At 43.4% G+C, this 23,684-nt stretch overlaps 1 protein-coding gene across 1 annotated transcript; it reads right to left on the bottom strand.

Annotated features, from left to right (window-relative positions):
• Positions 1-1,731: 1,731 nt before the first annotated feature.
• Positions 1,732-22,603, bottom strand: ENOPH1 (enolase-phosphatase 1). The gene is made up of 6 exons (XM_045017670.1): positions 22,379-22,603; positions 11,747-11,848; positions 9,598-9,800; positions 5,884-6,016; positions 5,063-5,186; positions 1,732-2,761 (listed from the first exon to the last, which is right to left on the bottom strand). The coding sequence occupies exons 1-6, from the start codon at positions 22,460-22,462 to the stop codon at positions 2,622-2,624; spliced, it is 786 nt and encodes a 261-aa protein (XP_044873605.1). The 5' UTR covers positions 22,463-22,603; the 3' UTR covers positions 1,732-2,621.
• Between the last annotated feature and the right edge of the window lie 1,081 nt (positions 22,604-23,684).

Genomic DNA, 23,684 nt, shown 5'->3' with positions numbered 1-23,684 from the left:
TTAAATCAAATAATGCTTTTGTTTTATCATTTTATATTTTGAAATTTTATCAAAGAAAAAATTGAAGTTTGTGAATTTTTTCCACTGACAATATGCAATCCAAGCTGAATTTCAGGCTTCTGGTGATGTACTGTACATTTCTTAACGTATTTCTAATAGCACATTTCAGTACAGCTGAACAATTACTAATATACACTGAAACATGACCACTAAATAAACTTCTTTTACGGAAATAGTGAGTTTTATTCCCTCCCCCGTATACAGTTTCATGATGATAAATGGAACAAGATGTGAGCAGATACTCACTTTGCATTGTGATACAATGGTACACATCCACTTTACCTAAATCCAGTGCCCAGTCAGTCATGCAGCTACGGCTATAGCAGTAACGGTTGTGAATCTGGTACAGTTCTGCAGTGTACTCAGATCACTCTAAGCAGTGGGCCACAGATGTGTTCAGATTAGCTGGGTCTCCCTCTCGAGGCTGGGCAGCTACTTCCCTAAGGATGTGCCAGCCCAGTTTAAAAGGGATGTGCTGTCAAGATGCATTTTATTTTTTTGCAAAGACCATCTCTGTGTTACTAGCAACACTGACCTGCCACAGCATTTTACAAATGTATTTGGGCATTTATAATGTTGACTTAACCTTGGCATTCCATTTAAGGCCCAGTCCTGCTATTGGATCTATTCATGCAGGCTGTAGAGAGTGAGTAGCTGCTTTCTGTTTTTCTCTGGGATGGCAGGTCCTTAGGGCAGAACATGGCACCTTTTCCCTTCCCTGTAGGGGGCATGTCCTGGTAGAATCAAATGCCCCCACCACTGGCTCATGGTATCAGAATTGTCACTTTCTCCCCTGCAGGGGGCACTCCACACACAGGCTAAGTAGAGACATGTTCTTTGATCCCAGGTAGGCAGAAAGGATCCCGGCCAATGTGGAATCCATGAGTTAGACAGATTCACTATGAAAAAATTCCTTCCTTCCTGTTCAGCTCATGCATTTGCATGGGCTGCTAGGATGGTAAGGATTTCTGGCTTCTTTAAGCCTGAGTTTCTGTAGTTTCCTCATACAGTGTTTAAGTAGATAAAGTTGTTAAACTTGACATGTTTCAGACCATTAGCTAGAAAAAACTTAAGCAGTCCAGTTGTGCCGGTAAAACATGCACAGTGAGGGACAAAGACAAGCACATGCCCAAATAGGCAGTAGCATTCATCGCTACCCTTTCTGCACAAGCAAGAGACGCTGGGGTTTGTGTACATTTTACTGGGAATGCTTGATGTTCCTTGAGTTAAAGGATCCCCTATACACCATTCTCCAGTGCCTTGCACTTTAAGCTAGTTTACACCCATTCTTCACAGCTGTAGACACTACCATTCTGATTGGATAGTGCTCTACACTCACAGGTGCAAGGGACCTATAACAAGTGAAAGGTAGTGATGAATCAGACCCTTAGGCACTGTGCTACACCTGTGATGACTGCTGTTAACAACAGGTAGCCTACTTCCTGCTCCTGCTCTCCTACCACGTATGGAACTCCAGCTGAAAGCAAAGGAAGATTTTGAGTGTAACACACTAATTCCTCTCCAAGAGAAGGCTCACATGGCCTGCAGGAAACAATGGGGAAGGGTGTTGCAGCACTGAAGGAAAGAGCTAACGGGTTACAGGTAAGAAAACCCTTCCACCACTGCTGGAGGCTGGCCACTGGTGGGATAATGCAAATACTGGAATTTTAGGCAGAAGACAATTGTACTTTTATTTACCACGTAGTATAAAGTGGCATAGGTTAAGTGGTGCTGTTACATGGTTTGTATTTTTGTAATCATTCACTGATATCAAATGCAGCAAGTAGTGCCAAAGCCATGAACTGTCTTTTATAATGTCTAGTTATAGCTGAGCTGAGTTATGAGTTAGTGAAACCTTTTCTTGGCTGCTTAAGGAAAATTTCAGGGATTATTGCTAGGAGTGCTACATTTCTGAAATAAAGGGAAATCTGGCTTTAGCATGCAGCAGGTCCTGGAGCGCATAGCCCAATAACACAAGCAGGTTTACATTTAACTTGGCCTCCTCTGTGGCAGATCTAAGCTGCAGTATCCAAACTTCATGGTCCACATTTGACATTTACCTTTGGCTATCCCCAACATACAAGTCCTAACCTCTTAAGAAATTAATTTTGCTTAATTTAACTTCCAGCACGAGAGCTACAGATCTTACTGGAAGGGGAAAATTCATATTTCCTTTCAAGTCTGTGGGAGTGTGAGAAGTTCTTTGTTCACAGAATATTTTGGTTTTAAGTGACAAATGGTGTCACATGGATTTTCACAACTAGATTACCTGGTGGTTGGCTGGCAGAACAGTCACCCTGTAGTAATAAATTCCCTGATAGGAAAGCTAATCAAATACAGGCTTCATGGATGCTGCTTCTCACACCACTCACAACTCCAACAGACTTTGACAGGCCTCAATTTCACTGCATTAAAAATCCCCTCCAAAATCAATTTCTGCAGCCAGTCATGGATCCTATACATATCTTTTTTAAAATTCTTATTACCAATATAATTAAAGATTATGCAAGGACAATTCCAGTGGGTGTAGTTTGGTCTTTTGTGCACCTGCACAAGTTCTCCTAAGTGGAGGAAGGCAGGAACAGTTCACTGAAAGACGTGATGAGACTGTAATACGACTTCTCATCGTCTGTTAGCCCTGCATTGCCTGGCCTCACGACCACAGCCACGTGCATGTCTGCTTCTTCTGCAGCATTTGCCTCTGTGGAAAGACCAGAGTTTAGGCAACAAGAAGGTTAACGCAGTTAGTTTGGTGTTTCATGTTGGTGGGCAAGTCAACGTGTGCCTCCTTCAACCCCTTTGCCTCCCCCGTTTTGGGAGGCATCTTAGAATGCATAAGGGGACTGGAGGTTGAGAATCAAACTGGGTCTCCATACAGCAATGCAATTTTATTTAAGTGTAGCGCTGGCAGAGACCTCAAAGTCATAAAATCTAACCCCCTCTGCTGAGGCAGGACCAAGTAAATCTAGACTCTCTCTGACGGGTGTGTCCTACCTGTCCCTAAAAACCTGCAATGGTGGGGATTCCACAACCTCCCTTGGAAGCCTATCCCAGAGCTTAACTATCCTGATAGTTAGAAAGTTTTCCTAATATCTCCTCTAAACCTCCCTTGCTGCAGATTAAGCCCATTACTTTTTGTCCTACCTTTGCTGGACAAGGAAAACAATTAATCATAGTCCTCTTTGTAACAGTCCTTAACACATTCGAAGACTTATCAGGTCCCCCCTCAGTCTATTTTTCTCAAGACTAAATTGTGCCCAGTTTTCTTAACCTTTCCTCATAAGTCAGGTTTTCTAAACCTTTGATCGTTTTCGTTGCTCTTCTCTGACTCTCTCCCATTTGTCCACATCTCTCCTAAAGTGTGGCACCCAGACCTGGAAACTTCTCCATCTGAGCCTCACCAGTGCTGAGCAGAGTGAGACAAATACCTCCCGTGTCTTACTTGAGGTAACCAGGATTTTCTCTTTTTAATAGTTCTCTGTTGCCTTACTGTGAAAATAGCAGAACTCTACGGTACTGTAGGAGGCCAGGGAACATTATGTCAATCATCTATTTGAATGCAGCGGTGTTCTCACATGGGGGGGGAAGTTTCTAAAGAAAAATGGGCTCAGAACACAGGCCAGTTTGGCTTCAGCCAGAGCAGCAGGAAAGTAAATTCCTGCAAGGGGAGCTGAGAGCATCTTAATCCCAGACTCCTCCATAATAATCTCACCTGTGACAGTCTGGTAGAAAAATGAGGGGGGAGGGTTCAGTTTATTAATAACTCGAACCTGAATGCCGGGAAAATTGGAGTGCAAAATCAGACTACTCAGTGTTAAGATTAAGTTGCTCTTTAGGATTTCTGTCTTGTCCTCCACCACTTGTGTTCCAGTATCAAGTTTCTATTTCTTCATTAAGCACTGTGGATATACTAACTGACAAATATACTCATTTGTCCCACAATGAATACATTGCTTAGAGGCCTAATCTGGGGGTACCTTGGAAGCATACTAAGGGCTATGTTCTGAACCAAGTTACTTGGGGGGTTATGCTGGTATAACATTAGAAACTATGCTATATTTATGTAAGGAAAAAGGCGAGTGAAAAGCTCTCTGGACCTGACTTTCTACTGCAGGGATCGGCAACTTTTGGCACACGGCCCATCAGGGAAATCCGCTGGTGGGCCGGGATGGTTTGTTTACCTGCAGCATCCGCAGGATCGCAATTCCCCCTGGCCGTGGTTTGCCATTCCAGGCCAATGGGGGCTGCAGGAAGCGGCATGGGCCGAGGGATGTGCTAGCCAGTGGGAGCCGCGATCGGCCAAACCTGCAGACGCTACAGGTAAACAAACCGTCCCGGTCCACCAGCGGCTTTCCCTGACGGGCTGCGTGCCAAAGGTTGCCAATCCCAGTTCTACTGCCTCACCATGGGTGAGGTCACACCCACTTTGCACAGCGGTTAATGATTCTCTGCTCTGCACTGTAGGCAATCAGGTCCTCTGAAGAGGGTGCTTGTAACAGCAGCATAAAATACAGTAACCCTCATTCTTAGTTTTAGGCTGAGCCAGTGCACCTGTAGACACTTGTCAACTGCACATAGACACGGATTTACTACTTTGCACCCAGTTTTAGTGGCCTGTGCTAGACTCCTGGTGATAGACTGGGTTTGTCTACCCGAACACCTAGATTGTGGCAAGCTGGGGTGTAAATCTACTCCCTAGTAAGTGTCCATCTGGACCCTGCTGCTGCGCATTAAAAGTTCCCTAGCCTGCTTTGATCTACTCCCTTTATACTCCAGCTTGCCACAAACCAAACGTTCATGTAGACAAGCCCCAGGTTAAATGGTTGCCCTATTTCCCTTGGCTTGACACAGCCTACACACCAAGTGAGGCTACCTGATGGGATGAAAGTTTAATGGACGTGCAGACATTCCAACCCTGGTAGTGGTAAGTGCTTAACGCTGTACAGAGCACATCCCACCTCTGCTGCAACGTGGGGAAAAGCAGGAAAGCCAGGCCTCCTACCTCGAGTGACATCCGTCAGGAAGAGAACGTTGTTAGTTGAACACCCGATGCTGGACGCAATCCTCCTGTAACTCTCACTCTCTACTTTGTGACCTATTTTGGTATCGAAGTGGCCATCGAAGAGCTGAAAGATGGAAGAGAGCATGGCTTTTGGAGGAGGATACTAATTCTAGAACCCAGAGAATGAACTACAGAACCCTAATCAGTATCCCCGCTTCCTACCAATGCAGTGAGGGGAATTTAACAAGGCTCTGATCACGGGACAGCCAGAGAATACGCGCCATTTTCAATGATACAACAGAAAGAGCTTCCAGAGCAAGGGGGCCCCATTAGTTGTGTAGTTTTCTCAGCACCTTTCCTTAAAAATGGCTAAAGAAATCCATTTACAAGCTGTGGAGACAGGCTTTGCACAGTGCCTAAGGGTTGGCTTGCAGTGAGTGTATCCAGGCTCTTCTGGAGAGGTGGCTCAATTGGGGGGGATTCTCTTTCTTTTTAAGAGGAAAGCGGGATCTTTGTTGTGTTGACACCGTCACACTGGAAAGGCTCTTGCCGATATCAGTGCACAATATCAACTGAAAAAGCAAATATGGGAATGCAGTCTCTGAAATTGTAGCAGACATGACAACTGCAGCTCAAGCCACTTTCTCTTCGCCCATTATACACTTCTAATTTTTCTGTAACTTATTGCAGCATCAAAGAATATTAATGGCGAGCACATCGCCAGCACGAAGCAGTGTATCCTCACCCCAGCTCGGGGCAGGTAGCTACCATCCCCGTTTTGCAGATGGAGAAGCTGTAAAGAAGGCTATAATCTTATCTACCTCTAGAATATCACCTTCTGTCGAGTATCCAAACAGAAGCTTCTGGGCCTCCACGCTCCCTGAAGAATAGATATACACTTTCATTCCTGCTTCCCTCCACTTCCTAATGGCTGGAACCACGTCCTGGAAGAATCTGCAGTGAAGGATAATTGCAGTATTAACAACTTGCGGACAGCTGCATGCATGCAAACTGCTTTATTTCTATTACCGGATGGATTTTTTGGGTGGTGGTTTTAAAAGCTGCTCAGCGCTTCTCCACTGGGGAAGTTATTTCTGTAACAAATAATATACTCTTAACTCCAACTGACTGAGCAATCTATTCTGATCGCTGAACAGCAAGTAGCTACAAACATCTGTTTCAGACACTTGGCTGAGGCTTCTCCGGCTCATTACATGTTAGAGGAAAGATGTTCTGCACCCACCAGCCTGACGTTTGGAGGGATTAAGGAAGTTAACAGACCTCTCACAGTCTGAAGCCTGATTGTCCCGTAAAATAGTTTTCATTCCCATTCTAGTAGTAATTAGTAGGAGCAACCCCCTCTCATTCCCACCCATTAAAGAGCAGCTTAGTTTCCTGGTTCTGATCACTTGCAGCAGGAAAGGTTGGGGGGCAAAAGTGGAAATGAAATGAGAATGCAGCCCCCTAGGATCTGTTGATGCAGCTCCTATGAAATGTCCAGGGTTAAAGAACAAATCAGGGAAAAGAATGCAGATCAGACCTACTCCATTCATGGGGACTTGTTCTTTCGTTTTACAGTAATAATCATGGATCAGTTTCATCCCCGGCTTAACTCCACTGAAGGCAAAAGTTACATCAGGGATGAAATGACAGATCTATTGATAGTTAAGCACCAAAACCCCACCCCAAAACTCCAGCTTTGCGGACGGCTGAAAAATGCAATGGTGTTTCCATCATCACAGCCACACCAACTGACGGCAACAGGAGAGTGGAGCCCATCTGACCAACCAGCAGGTGACGTAGTATCCCCCTATCACACCTTTGTAACGGTGTTTATTCGACATCCGCTCTTATCCGAAGAGCGACACACAGGAGAACTCCAAGCTTCGATTTACAATCCGTTCCCTAGTCTGATGATCGGAAGGTGCTTTGTATCAGTTTGGTAAAAGAAAACGGCGAAATCAGTGCAGATTTTGTTAAAGGGGGTAACTTAACAGTTAGCTTTCAGCCTTGTGTGACTGGAGTTTTAGGTTGTTAACGGAATAATGAGTTTTAAGATTGACAGAAAAAACCCACTAATGATGCAGGTAGGACTTCGACAATAGCCTCTTTCTCCACTGCCTTACACCATTATAATTTATAGCAAGGTACAGGTTTGGGCCCCATTGTGCTGGGTGCTGTACAAACACAGAAAACTTGCAACTGGAGTACAAGACAACAGATGGATACAACAAACCGACTTGTGGAGCAAAAGGTACCAGACTCTACTGGTCGGCATAAGCAGGGGTCTCGGCCCAGCAGCTGCCCAATAACTGTACAGTTTTTTCTTTGTCGGCACGGCAGCAGAAGAGAGTTTGAAGGAGGGTGATGAGGTGGCTTTGCAGATGTGAATGAGGAGCTCGTCCGGGTGGAAGGTGGCCAGTGAGAGAGCACCAAGGTGCTAGTTGGAAGAACGTAAAGTGGATGAAGATGACTGGTGTTACTGGCAGAGTGTGGTCAACAGCTTGATAGTGTATGGGAGATGCCAGAGAGGCAGGGATGGGCCAGGAAGGCCCTTACAAATTAAGCCCGCGAGAGAGAGTGTGTTTGATAGGGTGAAGGAGACGAACCAGGGGAGGGGGATACAGAGCAGCATGATTTAGTGGCAGCAACGAGTGAGGAAAGTGATCTGTACAGCTGCATTTGGACTGGGTTTATACCTGTGCAGTAGGGCTGTAAAATGCCTCGAGTCAGAATGACAGCACTTGACAGCCACACGGTACAAGTGCAAACGACTTCCCAGCATGCGAGACAGGGCAATATCAGGCCCAGGAATGGGAGCTGGGTAGCCAAAGTCCCCCATTTCTTCAAGCTGACAGAAAGGAATACACTTTCCTTCTGAACATTTGTTTCCAGTACCTTAACAGGAGTGTAGCTCCCTCTTCTTCCTCAGTTCTTTGCTACCGTATGCTCAATACGCCACATGACTTGAGGGTTTATACAAAACGTTTGCTGGTTAATTAGAAGGCATTTAAGTACAGCAACTTCAACTTTGGTACCAGTACCAGCTAACACGACGGGGGACAAGGTGGCTGTGTGCAAGGTGTGAGTGTCTGCTCCACAATGGCTCCTTTGTGGATTGTTGTGCCTAGCCTTTATCTTGGCAGACAATCAAAAGCCAGTTTTCAGCATGATCCTGAATGAAAGTGTTTATTAGCTGACTGTACCAAAACGAAGTCTGGTATGCTGTAGAGTGCATAAACAGCTGAATGGGTTTTGTCCTTTGTTAACCATCTCAACACTTTTACAGACTTGCACTGTCTCTTCCTGCTTCCCATCCTCCTTTTTACTACAATACTTTTCCTTTGTCTTCTAGATTTCTATCTTTCCCCTGAGCCCTCTGTTTCCCTTCTCTTCTTCTCTGTGCAAGGAACACCCAAAACACCTGGAGACTGGTCGTTCTCACTCGGCCGTGGAACTGAAACACTAAGCGTAGTCAAATATCTATACTGGACTGCAACTGAAAGGCTATCCTGACTCTTCACAGAACTTCATAAGTATTTTAGCAACCTGTTTGCTAGAAAAACCAACAGGTATCAGTGGAGATGGAGAGCTCAACTTGCCATTCCACTCCCAGCAACTGTGAGATGCCTAGGAATGAAAGTACCTGTCCCAAAGACTGATGGGGGTTAATCTCACTTTTCGTGCTCTTCCCCCAACTCCTCTCCAGTTTCTTGTTTAGGTTTGTTTATCCACCTTGTCCCAAAATTAATTGTAACTGTTAGATAAATGGTTTGAAATAAGGAGGGCTGTTCTCTAAACTGTGAGAATCTCCCTTGCTAAATGAATGAGTCAGTTGTACCAGCTGAAGAATGTGATATATATCTTACATATTTTTGCAAACTTAACGAGACAGCCCTCTTAATCACGTGAGCAGAACTGTGTGCTCCACTTTCCTCACGATGTGTATTCTCAAAGTTTCTATTGGCTCAGGCTCTGTATTTCCCATAGAGCCTGTGAGTTAGTGTTTGCCATCTTGCCTTGGTTTCAGTTTACTGGTGATGACAAAAGCAAAGAGCTCAAATGTGTAAGCACATACCTGCTGAACATAGTGATCATTTTATACGAGGGGGGGGGAGAAATCGTACTCCCTGGCCCCTCAAGCTTTCCCATTACTCATTGGGAAGACTGCTGTAAACTAAGCTGAATCCCAGGGTCTGACAATTTCCCAAAGTCAATTTACAATATTGCTCCCTAGATCCCACCAGTAAAATCAACCACAAATCATGGATTAGTTTTGCATTGTGCATTCGAGGTGAAAGGTGAGACTGGCTGAACTTGGTTCCATGACAGTACTCAAGTCCCCATAGTAATCCATGCTTACTGTTCAGCTAAGAAGTAATCGGATTATATTTTTATACAGCACTACACTGCTACGACTAGTCACCTTCCAGCCCCATGTAACTACTTGGCTCCAGCGTATGCCCAAGAAACTTAGCTCAGCAAAATATAAAAGATCTACTTCAAGGAAACTTTCAGGACCAGGAGTTACTTACTCTCCCTTCATGAGTCCAGTTGCATAGGCTGCCCTCCACATGTGACCCTGCAGCTGTTTCAATGCTGTGGTCTTTCTGTCCAGGGACATCTGCCAGTGCACATTGTCTACTACAGCCTGGATGACCTGTTCCACTTCATCTTCTCCATTTCCAGTTTCTAAAGGAATAGGCACAACGCCATCCAAGTTGGAATCCTCTTCAGCCTTGAAATTATGAAAAAAAAAAAGTGACTCAAGATTGCTAAATAGGGCTCCGCTTCAGGAAACCAGTTGAACATAAGACCATCCCTATTCAGGACAGTACTTGAATACGTCCTTAATTTTACAAACGTGAAGTCAGTCAGGCTTACACAGGTGCTTAATAGCTTTCCTGAATAGGGAATTTTACCAGAATTGGGGTCTAGAAGCATGCACTTTAATTGCAAATTAGGCTAGTGCAACTTAAACACCCTACTACGTAAGGTTGCACATAAGTTAAGTTCAAACACTTAAATTTAATCTTACATTCTTTATTTTTTAAAATGTGAAATAAAGGCCTCAAGTATTTATAACTGACTGACCAAAACCATTTTGGACGTTAGTTAAACATCTTGGTCTTGCATTTAAATATGGAGCCTTTTTCCATCTATAAGATACTGTCCCAGCTGGACAAATTTCAACGTACACCAACAAAGAGCTAGAATAAAATGGCTTCACCTAAATCCTACATTAAGCAGCTAGGCAAAGTCAGATTTCCTGAATCTATTAAAAACATGGGTTCTCAAAAAAAAGAATAATACTTACCATTTGAACTGCACATTAAATGCTTTCAACACTGCTTTAGTACTAAATATAAATTAGTATTAACACAATGATTTGTGGGAAATATATAGTCCTCTCCAAGCTTTAATAAAATAAGAGAATGCATAAAATGTGGCATAAAGACTGTGTATATTTAAATAGAAGTTTCATACATAAAGCCTCAAATTAGATTTTAAAATAGTTACAGGGTAGTGGGGAAATACATTCAGATTCTATATTTAACCACTACCATTTAAAAACAAAAACTAAAAAGTTACGGTTATGTTGGCTCTGGACAAACAGATGTTAATATTCTAGTTATGTGCTCCCTGTATCAAATTTGAGAGAGAAGTCTTGTCTAGTGGTCAAAGCACCGGACCAGGAGCCCGGAACTTCTGGGGTCAGATCTGATTTCCTCTGTGAGCTTAGATATAGAGGTAGGTTTTCTGACTCTATCATCATAACCAGCTGCAAATGGAAGGTCACAGGATTGAGCCCTATCAGAACTAAGTGCTGAGCACTCTGGTCCCAATCTAGCAAAGCACTTAAATACATGCTTAACTTTTAGCACATGAGAAGTCTCATCATGGGACTACTCCTGTGCTTAAACTTTACTGGATCAGAGCCAGCGTGCCCACCACCCTTCAAAATAAGTCCTTAAATTTATCTGCTTAGATCAGCTGCTAAACATACAGCCAGATCTCCACAAAGAGCTTTCAGAAAGAATGTTCTCAGCGAGAACAGATTCACAGCACCCAGCCTCTGATTAGAATTGTGCTAGCCTTCCTGTTCTGCTCCAGTACAGCTGAATTTCAGAGGTGAAGACTGCATCTCCACCAGTGAACTGTTGTGACAGAGATCAGCTAACAGCCCTTGAATTTAAACATCTGGGAGCCTGAGGCAGATGGTTCAACCTATGTAGGTTTTTATACTGTACCCACCGCAGTACAATGTGAGCACCACTGACTCTCAGTGGATGACTCTAGGCTCTGGACCTTACTCCTGTGTTGGCCCAACAGAGCCAGTGTGGCATTTTAAGGAATGGGGATGGAAAATGTGTGTTTAGTTTGTGTTCACATTACTGTACCCTGGAAGTGGGGATTTGAAGCTATTTATGGCTGGCATCGGTCAGCAGACGTGTACTTTAGGTAAATACATCCATGGAATGTCTGAGGGACAGACACTCTACGTTCAAAAACAAATAAGCTCAGAAAGAAGGAAAGTGCTTCTCAGAGTCAAGTGATAACTCCTCCTCCTACTTCACAAATATATGATGCGATTAGTAAAAACAGCCACAGCTCTGTGAGTGACCTGAAGTCCTTGACAGACAGTAAACTCTAGCAAGACATAACATGGTTCCAATCGCTCACCTGTTTCCTCAAAAGGCTGATGTCCTGCTGGCACTCCTCCTCTTCCCAGTGTGCACACAGGTACTCTTTAACATTATCTCTGATGTACGGAAATAGTGTGTCCTGGTAACACAAACACACAGGACTCATTTAACCGTGTGCTCTTACAGTCAGGCAAGATTCCCTTACAGGGATACTGCACATATGATTTAAATAATTAGTCACTTTGTGTACCGTAGGCATTACTGAACAGTTAAAACTCTATGAAATGGATAAAAATGCTCGGTAACTATTGTCAACGATGACTAAAACAAACACCAACCCAGATGGCACAGAGGAACCCAACAGAACCACAAAGTGCTGTGTGGCTCAAGGTGATCCGAGTAAGTGCTTAGAAGTAGATAGGTCATTGAAAACCAAGTGAAAGCATTATGTACATGGATATTCTTGTATTATTAACAATGAAAAGACTTCAAAAAGAGAAGTTGATCCAATTTCTGACAGAGTTGCTTTCCAACCATATGTCCTAAATTTTTTTTAAAAAGTGTAAAAAAGCACAATGTGTTTTTCTGATCTCTTGCTGATGTTTAGAAGGGTCTTTTCACCATGGGGTAGCTGACTGTACAAGGGAATAGAGAATCAAGCTGTTCTGTCAAATGCACAAAGGAAGTGAACTGAAAAGATGCATAACTTTTTTTTTTTCTTCCCTCGCTGATCTTTTTCTCTTGTAGTGATCTCAGGTGTTACATGTAACACTAGTACTAGTGGGTACAAACCTTTCTGGCAGAAATGTGATTTTTTTTTTCTCCAAATTGATGGTGCCCCCTTAAGCAAGCTGGTGGATACAGATTTACCAAACAGGTGCTTATGTAGCCGCAATCACTTAATATTAGCAGAGGGACCAGTTAAAATACAGCTATGCTAATAATGGTCAAGCTATTCTGAAAATGAAAAGATGTGTCATATTTGACATCTTAGTGCATGCCCAGAGAAGATCTTCCAAATAACATGACATGACTTTCAACTCCTAAGCACAGGAGTTCAAGGCTGACTGCTCATACGCTCAGAACTAACGAGTTATACGAATTTATTTTCTATTTTAAAGGGGGCCCTTGTTCTTAGGTCATTCTAGAAATTAAATTTGACTTGTGATTTGAGCTAGAGAATTATACTATTTTTAAACAGGTCTTTTAAGAAAGTCTTGCATCACCATATATTTAGGCTTTCAATTGAGCTCTACTGGACAGTATTTCGAATTCTAAGTGAAATAAAGCAAGCTTAGAAAAAATGTGAGAAGAGAACTGTAGCCATCATATGGGATCTTAAGGGTGAGCAGAAACACAAGTGAGCCTTCTCATCACTAATCATGTGTATTACAGTAGCACCAACAGACCCCAGTTAGGACTATGGGGATGAGGAGAGAACACCCTTGGATGGAGCTGGGAAGTTTATCCCCGTTTAAGTTATTTCACCTTCCTGTTACAAACATTAATTTTTAAAGAAAAGACCTTGCTGACTGCCACCATTTTTCTTTCTCGGTCATTCTACCAATTCCACATCAAATAAACCATTAAGACTATTATTTGTATTGCCGTAGCGTAACATCTAGAGGTTTCATTCCCACTGAGCTAGGCACTGCACAACCATACAACAAAAATGGTGCCCGCCCTGTCAGATTATATTCTAAACACTCAATGTCTAACAGCTGGACAGATTACTGTACTTTGTTCTGGTGAAAGTGACATCTCAGTTATGTGATGTTTGTGTCAAACAAAAATTCTGTGGCTCTGAGACACCTGGGTACCGTGATGGATGAAAGAATTTTGGGACCCCTGTGCAGTGCACTGTGGCAATTGGGTCTCCCCACACTTTCTCTGCCCCGGTGGAGGGGTGGTTGCATCCCTGGGTTTGGAGTGTGAGCCTGTCCTGCACTCACCCTGCAGTGGTTCGTCCTGTGGGGCTGGCCCAGCTCTCTGCTCCAGCCTCTTGGCTCTCACCACAGCCCACGGGGGACCCTCCACCCTTCCCAGGTGGGCTTGGGTGTGTGTATGGCTTCCTCCCCCCACACCCAGTGGTCAGGGGCCCTGTATAAGTACACTGAGTGCACACTGATTAATCTGGGCCAGCCTGAGTAGACATCCATACTTGACTTCAATTGAAAGGCTGAAGGTAAGGTAATATACCTGAAATTCTGTATGAACCCAGAACATTTCACTTGTCTCTGTTGAAGAAACAAATTCATTAAGCCAGTGTGGCTTAAGGAAAGAAATACATGTCAGATCAAAAGCTAATGGGATGGACTTTACCATCCCATTAACTATTGTAAGGGAAGAGCAGTGGACTATAAAATCCTCACTAATGCAATGATGGGTCACTAGATGAATTAGCAGGGAAAGCGGGAAGCCTAGGGTCTAGTAAGCAAATGACACCTCCAATATCCCATCCCATCCTAGATATTAATTCCCCATTTAACACATTGTTCTGGCTTCCAAGTTCTTCCCATAGTCTATTTCACTCCCCACGCAGTACCTCACTCCAAAAGTCTCTCGTTACCCAGAACAAGCCACCTGCAACCTGCCTGTAAAACGGTCACTTGCATTGATCTTGGAAGGCTAGACGGGGCCCCTTTTGGCTCCCAACTGGGTTATAGAACTCTCTTCAAGCATTACCTCCCTTTTGAGTATGACCCTGGGGCCAGCGTAGAGGAAGTTGGGACCTGAATTGTTTCTACGTAGGGAGGGAGCAGTACAGAGAATGGAGGCAAGGCCCAAAGAGCAAGGCACAGCTTATTACAACCAAGGCACAATGTGTGTTTCCACATAGTCTGCCAAGACCTTATGGCATCTCCAGAGAACCAGCACGGTCCTGACAAACCAGGACCTCTGGCCAATTTGCACAGGGATGGGGGGAGAGAAACATACTGGACACAACATTGCACAGTTAGCGCGTCAACCTTATTCCTGTGTTAATGTCCATTTAATGAATGGAAGAGCCAAAAACAACAGAAAAGCGCACTGGCTGAATAAACTCTTGATACGATGATCAGCAGTGAAGTTGTTAAAGGTGACATGCAGGAAAAAAAAAAATTAAAGTGAGGTTTTGCTCCTTTCCTTCCTCATGACGAGTGCCCGAAAGTGGGTTTTTCTGCTTGTTTTTACCTTGGAAAAGTCAGGAATGTCAAAAGTCTAGTCTGGTCTACCCTGATTTTGCTAAAAGACCTCAGGGTGATGACTGAGGAGAGAGGAGTATGCCAGGGATGTTTGTTGTGAATGGAGAGGGTGTTGTATCTTTAAAGTAACTCTCTCTCTCTCTCTCTCTCAAGTGCTTTCTGAAGAGTTTTAAACAGCATGACTAAGAACAACTTCCCATCTCCACTGTTCTGCTTTCAGGCTCAAGTTATATCTGTAATTCTCCAATCACCATTGAGAGTCTTTTGTGGTTGTACAGAAATACTATTTAAAAAGTTTATTTTTTAACTAAACTTTTCAGGTCTTGATGTATCAAAGCAGCAGAAGAGGGCCCAAGCCCATTATTTTTCCTCCTTTTTATGTCCCCATCAATGTTGTTCAAACTATTATCACTAGTCATCAGTGTTGACTTAATTTCTCAGTGCATCTGTTTCAGTCAGACAGTATCTAGACCAGTGGTTCTCAACCAGGGGTCATGTACCCCTGGGGGTAGGTCTTATAGGGGGTACATAAACTCATCTATATATTTGCCTAGTTTTACAACAGGCTACATAAAAAGCAATAGCAAAGTCAGTACAAATTAAAATTGCATACAGACAATGACTTGTTTATACTGCTCTGTATACTATACACTGAAGTGTAAGTACAATATTTTTTATATTCCAATTATTTATTTTATAATTGCATGGTAAAATAGAGAAAGTAAGCAATTTTTCAGCAATAGCATGCTGTGACACATTTGTATTTTATGTTGATTTTTGTAAGTTTAAGTGAGCTGAAACTTGGGGTACACAAGACAAATCAGACTCTTGATAGGGGTACAATAGTCTGGAAAGGTTGAGAACCACTGATCTAGACTACATTGGATCGGATTATACTCTGAAGATTCTCTTTACAGCCAGGTGAGTAAGAAGCTTTTCAAGTTTTAGTTTTGTTTTGTTCTTAATTATCAATTAAAAAAGTCCTTGTCTGATTTGTTTTATCTACTATTCTTATAAGATTACTACAACTAAAAAGAAAAAAGAAATAAACTTCAGTTTGATTACTCTGTGCCCTTGAAAGTACTTTGTAAGGGACAGAACTTTTGTCTAGTCAATTTCCCTTGTTGTGTGTTTTTTCCATGCAGCAAGTGAGAGAGAAAAATATTATAAACCACAAAAATGTCCAAGGGAATCTGGTCAGGAGTAATATCTGAAGCTACTTAGCTCATTTTTAGAAAGTGATTAGATTTCAAATTGATGTCCACTTAAATTCAACAGGGAAAACAGGATAAAAAGTATCCCTTGTGACAGATGTGTCAAAGATGCAGGTGGCTTGATGTATTTATGCATCCCCCATGACATTTGTATGATGCAAAATCTCAACTGTCATTAAAAAAAAAAGTGTCTAGCCCTCATGATTGCAAAGAAAGGTTTCCAAATATAAACAGAAATTGACCACTGCAGTTCTGTCTTCCTGATTCTGCAGTCTGCCTGAAACAATGACCGATAAGATTCCCCACACCCCATTCATCTAATTGGGGTGCTACCTTAAGCCCAGTGACATGTGAATGCTAGCATTGATTAATTCATTGCTGATCATTCTAGTGGATGGGAGGATGCTCAAGGGGTTGGGAACTAGGGTTAGTTGTTGCAGCGAAGGGAATGAAGACAACATATAAAGAGAGAGTAAGAGAACAGACTTGGAGGGTAGAGAAAAAGAACTCAAAACTAGCAGACTATCTTCCTATTGAATGGGACAACAAAAGTAGAAACAAAATACTAAAATTAGATGCTTAGTTATTACATAAAGAGCAAATTCTACCCTTGATCCTTATGCAAACCTCCCATAACATCAATGAAAGTTCTGCTGTGGGTGGAGGATAGTGCATAACCCCAAATTCATACCATGCCCATGAACCAGAATTTAAAATTTGAAGTCAGCCCTATGCAGAGGATAAGTCCGACAACCCTGCCCTAGGACATGCAAAAATCCTAAATCCCTAAAGCATGCTGAAATGCTCAGCTCCTTACTAATGGGATTCTAATATGAGAGAAGATTAGAAAACTCTCTGTAGATTAATAGTTTGGAGAATTAAGTGATGGAAGTGGAACCAGATTAATTATATCATCTGCTGAAATTACAGCACAAGAGGAATCTGAATATTCTCTAAGGAGATTGCAAGTAAACGATTGGGAAGTCTATGATGGGACATATAAATGGCTTATTCCTTAGATACTCTATAATAAAATCCTCTTTGGAGAATCCAATTGAGATCAGAAAAAAATCTTCTTGCAGCTATTTATAGTGGCCAGCTATGAATTAATCAGTGAAATGGAAGGGAATGGAATTGAATAAGTGAGTAGTGGCAACCATTCTTAAAGTTGCAAACAGATGCAGCTTAGAAGTTTCTTTGAGGAAAATGAGTAATGTGTGCCATATTGCAACAATTAACATAATAAAGCCATTAAAGGAAGCTTTATTAGAGCCAAAATGTACTTCATGTGGCGGATTTATTCAATTTAAAAAATACATGCAGTAGCCAAGAAAACAAACCATTTAAAAGCAGTACTGGCAAATTTGATGAGCTACGGCCAAAGATACAATACGTGCATTTGGAAAATTGGAGAACTAGAAGAATGAGTGACAGGATGAGGAAGAAATGGGTTTACGCTTTTTGAGAGTGATCCCACTATATCATTTCTTGAACCTAGAAAGCAGCAACTTTGTTGGGGGCAATTCTCGTTTCATTCAATGAAGATTACCTTTCAGGAAGAAATTTCTGTAAAAGATTCCACTATTCTATTCTTCAGGAAATCAGTATGGTTACCTTCACCCTGCTGGTGCAGCAGATCGTTGCTGGGTTTGTAACCCATTAGTAACCTGGTTAACTGTAGATACAGATGTAGTTAGTGCTATAGCCTTGTCTACACTCGAAAGGGTTTGCCGGTATAACTATACAGGCAAACCTTCCTAACAGAGACGCAGCGTATACTGGCAAAAGAGAACAATGGCAATATCTACACGACAGCCTTGTTCCCGCAGATGTAAGTGCCCAACTACACTCACATCATAACTCCACCTCCACGAGAGGCGTAGGGGTTAAGTCGGTATAGTTGCGGTGACACAGTGTCTGTGTAGAGAGCAGCAGCTGACTGGACTCTGGGCACAGATCTCCCCACCGGAGGTGAGAAGCCCTGGCGAGGATGCACATCACTGACAGAAGGAGGGTAGCATGGACATCCGTAATTACTGAGGGGGCTGTAAGTGGACCTAACATAATGACTTAAGTCTATAGTGTAGACATGCCCCGAGTCTGCACTGGAGCTTTTGTCGGCCCAGTTATGTCAGTTAAATATAGACCAGGCTCAAGTAACAGGGGCAGCTAACCATATTTTACCCTTGTCAATGGCCTAAGCTGGAACGAACTGTCTTCCTGTAACCAGTTCATAATCATTTTGCTTATCTGGCAGGTAACCCTAACTGTATCCGTATAACACGTTTGTCTGGCCCTCTTTCTTCCCAGCTTTCCGTGCAGTAAGACTCCCAGAGTGTATTGATCAATGTGAGGACGGTGCTGCTCCGTGTGCATATCTTTTGGGCACTTGCTGAGGTATTCTGGGATACTGCTCTGATTTTTCCAAAAATGCACTGATACAAACACAATTAGGTAACATGGTGGGTGTGGACCAGGGATGCTGAAACACTTTTTATAGTGGTGGTGCCGAGGACCCTGTATATAATGGAATCCACTTCAAGCCAGGGGGTGCTTCCGCACTCCCAGTTCCAGCACCTATGGCAGGGGTCCCCAACGTCATCCAGAGGCGTCGCCGCCGAATTTCGGTGGCATTTTGGCGGATGCTTGTCTGCCACCACGGTCCTTTGTCTGGCACCTGCCACACGAAAAAGGTTGGGGACCACTGACCTATGGTGTGGATGCAATAAAATGGTTGTGTTAAGAAAAAAGCTGTTGTGTGAACACAACTCAACAGCATTTGTGGTTTGTAACCAGGACAGATGAATGTCAAATCAGTTATAAAACAAACATGGCTGTATTTGTAGTGTCAGTGGGCCCTAAAGTAATGCCTTTTGTTCAGTGTTTGTGAGACATACAACACCGAGGAGCAAATTTTGTACTCCTTCCCAAGCAAAACTGCCACTGAGCTCAATAGTAATTCCTATCATAAGGCCTCAGGCCTACAATTCTTCAGCAGTGTAAGTGCCCATGCAGACTACAGCTGTATTTGTATAACCAATTTGTGACACTTATCTGACCTGTCTATAAAAACCAAGTGGCAGCCAGAGAGCACGACCCACTGTTGACCAAATGTGCGTCTCCACACCCACTACATGGCCCAACTATGTTTGCACTGGTGCATTCTTGGAAAATTTGGGCAGCTATCCCATTTGCAGGGAATAATATTTCCACAGGATGTTCACAAAGACTCTGCATTGCCTGATGTGCTGCTGGAGGATGAAGGCCCAGAGAGCTGAAGGACGAAGGCCCAAACAAACAAGTTATATACGCCGGGTTCGGAGTTGCTGACTGGTGAGAGGAGCTGAAAAGAGTAAAGTCTGGGTAACTTCTGTTCTGTGCAGCTCAAATTGTAACAAAACACAGCCAATCTTGGGGGAGGGGAGAAATAGTTAGGTGCAATATGGGACCTACTGAAGAGATACTAAAAAATAATAGGAATCAAGTGAAAGATAGAATAAAATAAGTTGTTTAAAATATTTGGAAGCTTTCCAGCATGCTGAGTTTTCATTGAAAATTCTAGAAAATCTGGTCCCACTGTATATTAAGGTTCGATTTATAAATGGTTAGTTAATGAGCCAGTAGAGGTTACAGGCATGTCAGAAGACTTGAGTTGTATATACTATTGATGGTAACTAACACATCACCAAAATACATTCTAGATGGTTATAACCTACTCACCTGTTAGACTCTTATAATTGATTAACATGTTAAGAACTGACTAAGATATTTGAATAGTTAAACTATTATATTACAGTGTGACTGTAAATCTGTTAGGTGAAGGTAGATAACCAAAACAGTATCCCAAATCTTTGAATCTACAATTATTTTCCACAGGCCCTTTTCATGAGTGGTCTTAGAATAACAATGTTTGTTTGAACAAAAGAAAGAGGGCTTTTTTCAATTATCGTTTGGACACTTGTCTGGTAAAAAGTGAAGAGAGACCAGTAATTCAGTTCATATAAGTCACCTTAAAAGTAATTTTCAGGTTCCTGATAGCCTGGATGGGATTTGAAACTGGCAAACTAAACATGGGAGATCTCGTATTCTTCTATTATTTGGTTTAGGGCCTACCGGTAATCAACATTTACCAAATTTTGGAAAGCTGAGCCCCCTTAGGGAAAAGAAGTAATTTGGGCCCTCCATGTGTTTGTTAATCCTCTCCTACACCACCACTCACAGAGAGAAACAAACCAACCAACTGCCAACATGCTCAGAATACATTTTAAAATGTTTCTCTTGGAACACTCTTGCCCTGATTAATAGAAAACATAATGTGGTTAAAATAGCTTTTGAAAACTATACCAGCAAAACCATCCTTGTACAGATGTAGTTATGACAGCCAAAAAGGCCTTTTGCCAGTGTGACTGCATCTCCAGTAGGAGGGTTTACTTTTGACAGCATACCTGTGTTGTAAGGAACACCTACACCCATTACCACAACCAACATAACTATGTCAGCAAAATTTGTAAGTATAGACCAGGCCTAATAAAGACTAGGCTGCTACCTACAGTCCCCACAAGCAAGATTGCGGGGGAGGGATAGCTCAGTGGTTTGAGCATTGGCCTACTAAACCCAGAGTTGTGAGTTCAATCCTTGAGGGGCCATTTGGGGATTGGTTCTGCTTTGAGCAGGGGGTTGGACTAGATGATCTCTTGAGGTCCCTTCCAACCCTAATAATCTAAGATTTAGAAAGTTAGTTTCCTTTTAAAGACCCAAGGTTTTGACCTTGTATATCAGCAATCTACCAAAATCATAATTACAGAGAAGAAAAATGTTACATATGGTAAAAAACAAAGATACCAACATATAAACCTATATTATCTTAGAAGAGTGACCTACATGAAAGCCAGTGGGTGAAAGGTGGTGCTGGTGATGGAGTAATCAGTCAGAAGACTGGTGAAACTTGGTTTTCTTTAAAAAATGAGTATTTTATGTTACGATTGATAATGAAGGGCCAGCTTCACAAACAGCAGAGACAAGCACCCCGGGACCAAAAAAGGAACCACTCAGTATTTTGATTGACTGAAACTAGTAAACAGGTATATTAAAACCCCCTCTAATAAGCAAGGGCTGCCCTTCTTTTGCTGAATAAGAAGGTGGATTTTTAACTAGTCTGAAGTTGTTTTGCATTTACAATGGTGTACATTTTATTTAGCTGTTTTGAAACTAAACTGTTTTGTCTTCATGTCATTCATAAGGTCCTGATTTGCTGGCAAGTAACGCTCTAGAATCAGAATTCTGATCATGGTGTTGTCAATGCATGCCAGCAGCAGTCAAAATAACAAGGAAAAAATCTTGGCTTGTATATTCAGTAGGGTTGTTTCATTTTTAATTAATTTCTTTTGCAGACATCTATGTTCTGAGCACTAGCCTGACAGAATAGCATGCATAATAACCTTGAACTAGAACTATGATCCAAAGTGACAACGTTCTTAAAATGACCTATGGTAATGCTACATCCAAACATTTATATTAAAAACTCAATCAAATAAACTAAAATACATATCCACCCGCTGTGCAGGAATTCCATACTAGTCACCCCAAACCACTAAAATATTTTCAATTCACTATTCTTGTTCTGTATGCTAAGCCACAGTAGAGCTTAGCAAACAAGACTGGGCCTGAGGCATGTTCAAATGACCTGGTTTCTTGAATACCTGATGTGGCAGGCTAGGACTCTAGTTAAAGTAATCTACTCACATTTGACAAATTGCATTTATGTAGCAGGGTGCAGAACAGTGGCTGGAAGGCAAAAGTCTATTAAGATGTTATTCCTAAAACGAAGGTGTTCTGTGAGCAGCAAGGGGTGGACTAGATTTAGTGGTCTCTCTAAATGTGTCTATATTTACATTTAATGTGGCAGTGATATCGAATTGTTTCAGTGCAACGTTTAGTGGAGTTGCAAAATAAATGAACACTTTAGACAGACCCTACACATGCTACAGTTCCCTCAAGCAGCAAAGGCAAAAAAAAACAGAGAACTGCTCTAATTGGGCCAACCGTGGGAAAGCTGCCTCCGGTCCGCCCAGAGTCACACTGCTAACACGATTTAACAGGAACAGCAAGAGAGCCGGGAAGCGCTTTCCGTGAGCCAGCCTCAAGCCCACCACCTCCCCGATTCCAGCACCAGCCTGTAAAAACCCGCCCGGCCTCAGGGCTGCTTTGCCCGCTGTCTCTGCGCGGACGGCAGCCCAGGGCTCCTCCCCGCCCCGCGCAGCGAGCGCTCACCTTGACATAGGTAATAGGCGTGGTGGTGCCTTCGATATCCAGCAGGATCACAGCGACTTCTGCAGGCACCGCGAACACCACCATTGCCACCCGCGGCCCCTGCCCGCGCCGCGCCGCGCGCCCCCGGCCGGACACCCTGCAGCGGCGCTGGGCTCTGCAGGCGCGGAGGGGAGAGAGCGCGCGCCGCGGGCGGAACCCGCGCGCAGCCCGGGCAGCACCACGTGGGTGGAAGGGAGCGCGGCTGCGCCAATCCAGGGGCTGACTGCCGTCTGATTGGCAGGTGAGAAAAGAAGGGCGGGGCTTGGCCGTCATAATGCGCCTGCAGGGCGAGGGTGGGGTGCAGTGCGGGAAGCTGCTTATCGCGTGATCTGTAGAGTGCAGTAAAAAAAGGGGGGCGGGAGAGGCTAACAGCTTTGAGAAAGGGACAGTATGTGGGGTACATGGTACATAGGGTGCAAATAAATTGCCTGGCACTAGCCATAGGGTGCATGGTGCTGAGTATAAGGTGAGTTGCATAAAATGCTTGATACCCTGGGGGAAAGGTAGTATATAAGGCTCAAGGCTGCCTCATGCGATCATATAAAGCCGGGCCTCTCCTCCATACTTATCCTCCTGCTGTGCGCCCAGTAAGCATCATTAAAAGGAGCCTATCCCGTCAACTCAAGAGCCGGCTCTTGTTCAGTCTGTGGCTTTGCAGATGCAGACAGCTCTTCACGCAAACGTGGAGGCTAAACTTGGTCCTGAATTTCTCCTGCCCCATGGAGATCCCTCGCTAGTGGATTTAATTCCTCTTAGGCAGAAGTGACGTGGTTGTTGCATTAAAGGGATTGCTAGGTTGTAGGTTCCCAGTTGCACAGCTGTGCCGAAATACAGCGAGGGTTGCATAATGAGAGAGGTTTGTATGTCCACCTTATAAGAAAGTAGGATCTGAAATGCAGGGAAGCAGCTGGCTGCAGCTATGGCTAAGCAGCTGCTTCCCTCTCCAGCTGACCGCTACCGCAATAACGAAGGCGGGATGGGAGAGGTTGCTTGGCTGCTTAAACTGCGGGGATAGGCGCCTGGGGGCATTTGCTGCCTGTCTTCATCTATCACCTCCCCCTCTCTGTATACAGGGGAGAAGGACTATCGCAGGTAGGGGGAAGGGGTTGGACTTTGCGGGTTGGTCTATGGGGAAGGGGGGTTTTGGGTCTCTTTGACGCACACACACAGGAATCTCGTGATGCACTAGAAGCCCCCTGCCATAGTCGCAGCAGCTGGCGAAGGGAGTGTAGGGCGTAGCGTGGCCATGCGCTCGCTGGCAGGCGAT

This window comes from Mauremys mutica, chromosome 5, assembly GCF_020497125.1.
Source record: "Mauremys mutica isolate MM-2020 ecotype Southern chromosome 5, ASM2049712v1, whole genome shotgun sequence".
In the NCBI taxonomy this organism is placed as follows: domain Eukaryota; kingdom Metazoa; phylum Chordata; order Testudines; family Geoemydidae; genus Mauremys; species Mauremys mutica.
This window is presented reverse-complemented; position numbering and strand designations above follow the sequence as displayed.